This window comes from Parasteatoda tepidariorum, chromosome 3 (assembly GCF_982258835.1).
Source record: "Parasteatoda tepidariorum strain Cologne lab strain chromosome 3, Ptep-v5.0, whole genome shotgun sequence".
In the NCBI taxonomy this organism is placed as follows: Eukaryota; Metazoa; Arthropoda; class Arachnida; order Araneae; family Theridiidae; genus Parasteatoda; species Parasteatoda tepidariorum.
In genome coordinates, this window is record NC_141757.1 from 27,229,473 (window position 1) to 27,240,298 (window position 10,826).

The 10,826-nt window shown below is 26.0% G+C and overlaps 1 protein-coding gene across 1 annotated transcript in view; it reads right to left on the minus strand.

Moving 5' to 3' along the window:
• HERC2 (E3 ubiquitin-protein ligase HERC2) overlaps positions 1-10,513 on the minus strand; it is a 144,796-nt gene extending 134,283 nt beyond the window's left edge. Inside the window, exons 1-6 of the mRNA XM_087158997.1 lie at positions 10,165-10,513; positions 8,109-8,205; positions 4,685-4,766; positions 4,093-4,263; positions 2,606-2,813; positions 880-1,134 (exon numbers count right to left, since the gene is read on the minus strand). Of these exons, the coding sequence (XP_087015123.1) occupies positions 880-1,134; positions 2,606-2,813; positions 4,093-4,263; positions 4,685-4,766; positions 8,109-8,205; positions 10,165-10,178 (827 nt within the window). The 5' untranslated portion in view covers positions 10,179-10,513. The remainder of the gene's footprint in view (positions 1-879; positions 1,135-2,605; positions 2,814-4,092; positions 4,264-4,684; positions 4,767-8,108; positions 8,206-10,164) is intronic.
• Between the last annotated feature and the right edge of the window lie 313 nt (positions 10,514-10,826).

Consider the following 10,826-nt stretch of genomic DNA (forward strand, 5'->3'; position numbering starts at 1 on the left):
ATTAATTAGCATATTTGAGGTCACCCCCGGGAACCATTAAGATTGACACTTAGATCGTGAAAATCCGATCATTAGAACAAAAGTTATTCAGGGTGATATCTTTTTTTTTTGCGGACTGTACAATAACCAACATAGAATAAAATTGACTAGTTCTACAAAAGATTTTATTTAAATAAAACTATTAGAAATGAAAAGTTTTAAACATTTATTAAAATTATTTTTATTAATTTATGGTATTTTTAACACAAAGAAGGTTGCATGAAAAATTGAGATTTACAAAAACTAGCATCCGAATGTCAAATTATACTTATTACACCTAATCAACTCATTATATAACATGAATACTGTAACAAAATAAAGTTCATGCAAATTCCTTAATTTTGAACCTTGAAATAAGGTGATCCCAAACTTAACGAGAAAATCTTTAATAAATTGTTGATTTAATGTAAAAAAGAATTCACAAAACCCTGTTATTATTAGCTTTGATCAGATTTTTAAAAGAATTTATAATTCAAAAATTATAGATTGATAAACAATAAATAGAAACTATGTGAAGTTCATAAAGGTTATGGCATTAATAACGCAACTACAATAGCTTACAGAAATTGTTGCTATGCAAACTATTCTATGTCTATTGTTGCCCGTTTGTCTTGGTGCAAGTTCCAAATGTTTTTCCTTCCAAGTGTTGAACAGTTGCGCAGATTCACATAACGTTAATATCAGTCACACAAACATTAATTTAATTTAAGTAAATAAAAAAAATATATAAAAAGTAAGGCATCTTCATAGAGTTTCCAGCTCATTTTTGTAAAGTATTGAACAACCATAAATAGCAATTACAGCTATACAGTACTAAAAAAATATTCAGTATTTACTTACTCAAGAACAACATTCCGCAGAAATATGGATGCACGTTCAATTGTTTCAAGCCATATGGGTGATATTGAAGTGCAATCGAAAAATGAACCTTCTGGAAGAACTTTTAAAGCATTTAAAGTCTCACATAAAAGCTCACTGCAAAGGTCAGCATCTTCTCCAGACCTCCATGCCCGTCTTAAAGAAGTAAATGCAAAGCTCATTGCAATATTGCATCCTATTTTTGCAAGAGTTGTCAGAGGTTGTTCATCAGTTGTACTAGTAAGAAAAAATTTCTTTCTTTTTAACTTTTCTGCTTTGTTTAAATATGCAAATTGAAACATTAGAAATAACATTCTAGTGCATAATAAAATATAAAAATTGAAAATAAAAGCAATAATTAAAAAATGCGTTTTAATTATTATTTTATTTTCAATTCAATGACCTATTTCATTTTATTTGTCTTGAGTGTGATTTTTGAATTAATGGAAAATATGCATATATACAGTGAAACTTCTCGGGAAAGATGCCTCTCTGTTACACTGTAAAATGGCAGTTACTGGACGTTGGTAGTTCTTTAAGGTTACCTCCAGTGACTTTAAAATGTTATCGGAGGTACAAGATTTTTCGCAAGAGATTTTAACTTTACTCAGTGTCATTTTCTTGGTGCAGAAGTGCCACTTGTGTTGCTTCATGAAAACCGGATTCATTAATAAAACTTAGCGTCAATAAAAATAATCCCCGACTCTGTGTAAAAACAAATTTACTAATTAAGAATGATAGAACTATTTCAAATAAATAAACAATTACATTTTTGTTTAAGTTTGCATTTAATTTTACATTATAAAAATTAGTTAGTTTTAAAAAATGAGAAGAGGTTTATTTGCTTAAAAGCATAGTTTTTTTTCTAATTTAACTTTCAACTCTAAAGATTAATCATTGATTGCATCGTCTTTAGTGCATTCTGACTGCAACATAAAAATATCGCTGTCTTTTAGAGATCGTCAAAAAAGGCTCTCTAAATAAGAGCTACTGACAAATATTTTAAATACATTCGAATCTACTTATCTGTTAATATTTTTTGCTTTGATATTTTTTTGTGTTTCCATACTTGACCGTTACACATTTTTGTGGAAGCTTGACTGGTAGGTTTTGATGATCTCTACTAAAGGTTTTCTTAAACAAAGTCTATGGAAAAATTTCCGTGCATCCCAAAAGTGGTCATAAATAGAGGAAATCACTACACAGAGATGGTCCTTTCTGGAGGTTTCACTGTATATGTGCGTATATATCTATGCATTTGCAAAGATTAAGAAATAATTTAAGATTATAACTTAAAATAAAAAATAATAAATTTCTAATGAGTCTGTTTAAAAGTATTTAGCAACAAATGAGTACTGGTAATTTGATCTGTGCAGTTGGTAAATGGTAGAAAAAGAGAAAATTATAAATATAAGTACAAAATCTACATTTACATGTAAAAAAATGCAAAAAAGGCATAACATAAAATTACAAATAGGAGCAATTAAACTCTACAATAATTTTTTTTCTTTTTTTGGATGTTATAATACTTTGCAACTATTTCAGTATTCTTAGTAATTATTTTTAAGAACTCAGTAAATTTTAATTGATTTGATTAATATATATTTAATACAGAAAGCATCTGAGAAATAAAAAATAATTTCGTAATTTAATAAATATTTCATTAACATTGTTTTCTTTATTAATTTAAACAATAAAAAAAATGTACCAATCAGATTCTTCACATGACTTTGCTTTATTGTTAACATAATCGTGAGGTATCAAAGCTCCCTGAGGATATGCAGAAAAGTATCGATGAAGAATAAGTAAGCGACTTCGAAGCAAAGAAGAGAAAAGTGTAGAACAAACTGCATCTGATATTAGCAATCTTTGTTCGTTCTGAATAATCTTTAAGCAGTCTTTAATTTGTACAGAAGCTAAATACAAAAAACAGGTATGATTAATATGAAGTAAAATATTAGCCAAAAATATGAATAAAATAAAGCATTAAAATTGATCCAAAATTTTAAAAATGAAATATTAAAAAAATAAATACCTAATGATTATAAAGTGCATGATAATGAAATATCATGTGATTACTTTACAATGATATTTCCTATTATGCAATTAATTCTTAAGATAATCTATATTTAAAATGGTAGACTGTAGTAAAATTATAGTTCCAAACAATTTGTTTCAAAAATGGAAACTAGTTAAGAAAAGAATCAAAATAAAGCATTTTGTTAATTAAAACAAAATTAGTTTAATTAATTGTTAATTTAATTAATTAGTAAGGTGATATTGGCTGCTAAAAAATTATGATTTCGAATTTTTAATGGAAACCTAAAATAAATATTAATCTAGCTATTTAAATTTCATTGTAAAATAACAAAGGAATGATTGAAAAGGTATATGCAAACAAATTTATTTCTGAACTAAACTCTTTTTGAAACTTTGAATTATTTATTTTTAAATATAATTCATTATTTGAATAGTTTTTAGAAAAAATAATAATTATTGTAATTTTTAAAACGAAACTAGGTACTAATCCTTTTTTTAATCCATTAGTTGAAAGACACTTATTCTTTCAGCAAAACCAGATAAGTAAGGAGAACAATTTCAAAAATTGAGAAGCACAAAAACGCTGAAACTGATTGATTCCTTTAATCAAAAAATAACAACTATCTTTGTTGTAAAACAAAATATGTTTCAAGGTGTGAATGAAATATCAAATAGATAATTATAATTCAAAAATAATGTTCTCTCTTCAATTAGTACTTGAAAAAACTGAAGTTTATTTAAATAAAGCAAGTTTGTCAATTTTAATCTGAGATCAACATTTATGAAAAATTATAAACTAATATATAAAATTATAGTATACAATCAATGAAAGAGATCTATGAACTAATAACACATATAGAGTTTATATGTAATATTAATAGATGGATCTCTTTCTTCTTGAAAAAATTCTAAAAAACTATCCATGTGGTTTTAAAACTACTTATTTCCAAGAGAACATCTTAAAAATTCTCTTTAAAGATGTAAAGAAATTTATATTTTTATATGGTTTACGAGACACAAAGTATTCATTTGTAAGTGATTTAATTTTTATCACAGTGAACTCCCTCATTTTTAAATAAAAATCAAAAGTATCACAGAAAAGTATTACTTCAAAGTATGAAAACAAAATCCATTGAAGAGAAATGGAGTATTTACTTATTTCTGAGTCCCAGGTCCAAGAGTTTATAAAACTTGAAGAATCATAATCTTCAATATTTGGATCTTTTATTTCAGCAGAAACTCTATCACTTTGTAGGCAAAACATACATCTGCATTCTCTGTCATATGGATAGTTACACAATTCTGAAGCCGTCCGGTGGGAATTGGCTAAAAAGAATCATTAGAAAATAAATTTACATACTTGTTTTATGATTAAAACCAAGAAAAACGTATATTAATAATTTTTTTTTTTTTTAAGAAAGTGATATTTAGAATATTTAAGAACAAATCCATAGGAGGAGAATATATTTAAAGCTATATGTACCGCACACGAAAATATCTTCACTACTTAAAATAGTAATTTTTGAAATAAATGCACCAGATAAAGAAATTTACAAAAATAACAGTGGCACATAATATGGATGAAATGATTCATTAAAAGCAGAAAAAAATATATAACAAAGAAAGCATGAAATAAAAGCAGTTTAGAGATCTTTACAATTAAAAATAATTAAAGAAAAAAGATAGACAAAAATTAATAAAGAATAAAGAATGATAAAATGTAATAACAGAAAAAGTTGTGTCATACTTTTTGGGTGGAAAGTTATTTCCTCATTTTCAAGGAGCTTGTTGAATGATTCCTCCAATTTTTCGAAGTTAAACAGTGCTTCCTAAAATTTACAACCAAGATAAATTTCTACAAACATAATCATTAGAGTTGTTACAATAAAAGAATAAAAATTTCAATTAGAGCTAACTTGTGTCAATTTGTGCCTTAGTGAAAAATAAGTTTTTTAAATTAATAATTTTCAACTGTTATTTCACAAAATAGTTGGTGCATTTCTTTTATTAAACAACTATTTATTAAACAACCATACACCATAAATATTCAATTAGATTGAATATATTAAAACATTTTATTCTGCTCGTTTGTCTTTTAGAGAAATAATTTCAACGATATGCACTACTAAATTTTCACAATTATAACAGAAGTCCAATTAAAGAAAGTTAATCTTTATTGCACTCAATTAAGCATCCACTAAAAAATTTAACAGTTTAAACACATACATGCAAGACATAAACAGATAGAATGAAAGATATTAAATGCATAATATCAAGAGTCATAAAAACCGCTTTAAAAAGTTTACTGCATTTTTGGATTTCTTTGGTTTAAACAGACGTGCCAACCTAGCAAAATTAACATTCAGGAGTTTCCCTAACAAGAATTCAGGAGATTTCAGGAGGGGTAAAAAAAGGTGCATGGTATGCAACATTTAGCACTTCTAAGGAATTTTAAGTAAAAAATTTATTAAATATAAGAATGCAAGAAATTTTACACACTAATAGAGCAATAATTGTTTAAAAATATTAAATGGAAATAAAATAATTAAACACAGATTTAGCAACACAAAACTATATTAGGTAGATACTCTTTAAATAAATACCATTTCCTTAATAAAACATTATTCAAAAACCCTTGACACTGTAATAAAAATGCACAAAAACTTCTAAAAAATAAACAAATTGAATAACTATTTTATTTTAAAAAACCAATTCAATACTAATGTATAAAAATACTAATGTCTGTACAATAAAGAACCAATTATCCGGGATGCTCGGGACCATCGCTATCCCGGATGTCTTAATTTCCCGGTTTCCTGGATCGACAAAAAAGTGTCGTTAATCGATGTTTTATCAAACCCAAATTACAAGGAAAATATTTAAACACATTTTAAAGTAAGAGAAAAAAGAAAAGCACTCCTAAATCTAAAAAGGAAAAAAATTGTAGTAAAATAAAATTTAAAAGAATAAAAAAATTTGCAAGTTTAGACAAGAAAAACAAGTTTAAAAAATAATTACGATTCTTAAATCAACTAATAAACAAAATCAATGATTAAATAACGCAATATATTTCATGGGGGGGCGAAAATAAAAGGAAAACCTATTAATTTAAATAAAAACACTTGAAAATTATCGAACCGAAACGATAGTTAAAAAACGGCACTAGCATAAATATTAAAACCTAGAACAAGGCAAGATCAACGGACTTTAAAAAAAAAAAAAAAAAAACTAATGAAAAAATTTGGTAATACAAATAATTTTATTGAGTGCAAAATTTATCATGAAAAAGAAAAAAAAGAAAGTGGAATCAGAAAAACGAAACTGCAATCTGCTTCATAAAATAATTGTATGCTTAAATTAATAAACTCCTTTTTTTTATTTTTATAAAAACGCAATTTTTAATTAAAGTAGGTGTGATTCCACATCAAGAAAAACTTGCGAATGATACCGCACTTCAAAAGAAAAACATTTTATTTTCATTAATCGATGTCAAATAGATAAATATATTTTTCTCTTTCATCTTCTGTTCACTGATATGCATGTGCAATGCATTTTCCCCACCCCCTCGTAAATCAAACAGCAAACGAAATCATCATGCCACTCCTTTGAGTTTAACGACCTAAAAGAGAATAAAGATCTAAAATCTTCAAGGTCGCGGAAGAAATGACGTTTCTCTGGGTAAACGGGGAAAAAAATTCTTCCCTTCCTCACATTTTCCTCTACTCAACTTCAAGGATTAGTCCAGTTTCCGCTTTTTTTTTCATATTGTTTTAGTTCAAAATGGCGGGAGAACCGAGCAAATTTTTTTTCCGGATTATCTGGATACCAGATAAATGGTTCTCTACTGTATGCATGAAAAAAAGAGTTGCAGACTTAGCTCTCCGCTATTAAGTCTTGCTAAAGTCATTGGTACATGATTTGTTGAAATTGATCCATACTTCCGTTTCGACTTAAGACATCCTTGAAAAAAAAAATTTTTTTTTTTTTTTAAATATATGAAGACTAAACGAATAATTGATATCACGTTGCTAGTTTACGAGCTTGTTGCCAACCGTGGAAAAATACGCATTAAAAACTATAAAAACAGCAAGATACAATATCAATTCCAACTATCGAGAGTACGAGTTTCCCCACTCCTGAACGGACGTCACTCGATAACGACATGTGACGTCATTGCATTCAACTCCACACGAAAGAAGAGGAAGATTTCACCCGCCCCCAGTGTAAGGGGGCGGGTGAAATAGGAGTGTTAAGAGGTAACGTTGAAGAGGGGGGAAAATAAAGCATGTTCAGCTACGCTTCAGGCAGATGGTAGTTTGATAAGAGGGGATGGAATTCAAGCTGAAAGAAAAACTTACTTTCGCGGAAAAATTAGGTAATTTTGAGTTTGGCCGTCGATCGCAGTAAAATTCGGGAGTTTTTCAAATCAATTCCGGAGGGCGGGAGAATAACTCAAAATTCGGGAGACTCCCGCAAAATGCGGGAGAGTTGGCACGTCTGGTTTAAACCAGATTTTTTGTATTTTCATAATTCTTGGCATATTTACAGAAGCAGTTGCGACTTTTCTATATAAATTCAAAACAACTAAGATATTTATGCAAGAGTATTGATGAAAAACAAATTATTTTGGCATTATAATTTTCAAAATTACAAAGACATTAAGTCAAATCACTAATAATCATAACTATCCTGTAAATAACATTACTATCAAGAAACAATAGCAATAATGAAATTATTATTATTATAGATTCATAACTATGAAAAAATATTTAATTTACAATATTCAAACAAAAGAAAATTAATTTTTACTAATAAAAAAATTCTCAATTAATAGTCATAAAAAAACTTTTCTTAATTAAATTTGTAGAAAAATCTTAAGAAATTCACACAAAATGGAAAGAATAAAGATAAATATGGCATTTTAATTGATGAAATTGCTGAGTTTTTGACATTTCTGTTAGCATTTCTCACATTATGCAGCAAAAAAAGAAAAAAAATTTAAAAAAAAAGCTTTATGTGTATATAAATCCCTTTTGTTTCGTTTCCTTTATTCATGAAACTCATGTTCACTTAATATTATCTAACTTTTTTTAATAGATAAAAATTTCAGGGAAAATACAAAACTTTAAATAACAAAAATAAATCTTAAGCTTTATAGTAACTATATTTACCTGTAAATCCAACTTTTGCCACTCATAATCATATTTCCTTTGAAAAGTAATTCGAAATTTCTTGCAAGAGTTGAAGGAATGCTGAAGTGTTGGATTTCTACAAATGAAATGAAAATATTCAAATAATGTGCATAGTAAGAGTTAAATAGAGAATAAATAAATTAAATTTTGATAAGAATGTGTAAACAGTTTAACAGTTTTCAATAAAGAGCACATTAACATATATATAAATAAATAAAAATTATCGTCAACAACATTGCGTATTTATATTTTAAACTTTTAGCTTTAACAATACTTAAAAACAATAAAAGTAAATAGTATATACTTCCCTAAAATTTTTTAAATTGTTTTTTTTTTCAACTTGTTTTAATCATTAAAAGAATTTTCTAAGTCATTAGCTGTTGATTTTAAGTCAATATCACTATTTATTGGAACAGTAGTAAAAATGCAAACAGTCAAACAATTTTGAATAAAGAACACATTAAGGTAAATAAATAAAAAATAATATCATTAACAATATTACAATCTTTTTTTTTTTTAATTTTTAGTTTTAGCAGTACTTAATAATAATAAGTATGTAGGATATATTCCTCTAAAATTTGTAATTTTCTCCCTTTCTTACTAATTAAAAGAATTTTTTAAGTCATTAGTTATTGATTTCAAGTCAATATCTATTGGAATGCTAGCATCAATTCAGTTTTTATGTATTCAATTTTTTATATTTCTTAAAATCTTAAATTAGGTTTACAATAGATACATTTTTATTATCTTCTAAATACCTTATTCAGTTTTCTTAAAAACTAAAATATTTCTTTATTATTCATACGGATTTTTAAGATTATATAAAACTATATAGGCTATAGCTTTACATATAGGAAGAATTTTAACTCTTATTATGCAGATTTGATTTAACACTAATGAGCTATTCATTGAAATTTAATAATTATAATTCTTATTTCTAAAACACACTTTAATAGTTAAAATCTAATATAAACATATAAATAAACTTAGTTTTTTTTTCCCTTTAATAAAATTATTAGTGCAACTGAAAAATTTAACAAGTATTGTACACAATTCTTTTTTTTAATTAGTAAATGTTTGCTGCTTAAAAAATTAAAAATGACCAACAGATCAATAAGAAAAAGGTGGGTAATACAACCAGTGACTTTGAGAGGGAAATTAATAAAAAAATTACAAAATAAAATGGAACAATAATGGTTAAAAAAAATTAACATTATTTTTGAATAATTACTATCAGAAGTGCTTACTAATGCAGAATTTTTACAAGCTAATAAGAAATTAGGCAAATTAACAACAATTATATTAATTAAACAAACGTGTCAAAGTAGTTTAGGAATCAATTATTATGAAAACTAATAAAAATATTTTAGCTGATACAATGCCACAATTTGACTGCAAACAACATAGAAACTCAAAAATAAAAAATAATAAAAAAAATTGCTTCTAATAATGAGAGATTTATACTATTGAATCTATTTTGCATTGCTAATAGGCTATTTATTAAAATTTAACACTTATAATTCTACCTTCTATAATATGCTTTAATAGCTAAAATCTAAAATAAAACTAGAGTTTAGATTTTTTCAATAAAATTATTAATGAGGTAGGAAAAATGAACAGGTATTGTACATAATCCCATTTTATAATTAGTGTGTTTTTGCTGCTTAGAAATTTGAAAATTGAGTTACAAACCAATTAAAAATGGCTGTGACATACAACCAGTAACTTTGAGATGGAAATCAATATAATGGAACAATAATGGTTATAATTGATTCTATTTTCCAATTAAAATTAAATTATCTTAGAAAAAATATTTTCAGAAATGATTATTAGAGTAGAAATTCTACAAGCTAATAAAAAAATACGCTAAATTAACAAATAATAATTACATGTATTCAACCAAAGCGTCGAAGTAGCTTCGGAATCAATTTTTATCAAAATTAATAAATATTGCAACTCATATAACACCACAATTTCACTGCAAACAATATGAAAACTCTGTAAAAAAATTTATTATTAATTATAAAATACTTACACTTTTGAATCCATATTGTACTGAAGACCACTTCAAATCAGCTCTTTTTAATTACTAACAAAATATTTGTTGTTCATATTTGAATTTTTATATGATAGGATAATTAATTAAGTCATTATTTTATAATAATTTATAAAAAACTAAGCAGACTACTATGCTGCTCGCATATAAATGTTCATACTGTTTGCTATTTACTCTCATTGTAATTTCATTTTAAGAGGCAAATCACTTAAAATTCAATTCAGAGTTAAGAATTTCTGTGGTTTTTAAAACAGAATTTCATTTTGCTGACTTTCAATACAATACATTACATATATAAACATTTGTTTATTTTTTTGATTAGAAACGAACAGTTGCGGCTGCTTATTTTTGTTTGATGTAAAATTTGCTTAAAAGCCTTTTTCCTAGCAAAAGATGTATGAATAGGCAACCTTATAAAGTATAGATGGCGCTAACAACTGCAGTCGTACTAAAACTTTAGTGGCGTTTCAAATTTCTTTTTGTTTCTACAACACATCTTTTATTGTTATTGTACTTGTAATATTTACTTCTCGATAGTATATTACTGACCATAGTATTACGATACTATCTTCATTATCTATCAAGTACAAATATACTTGTAACAATGTAACTTGTTCCATTTATCAGTCTGGAAATTAAAC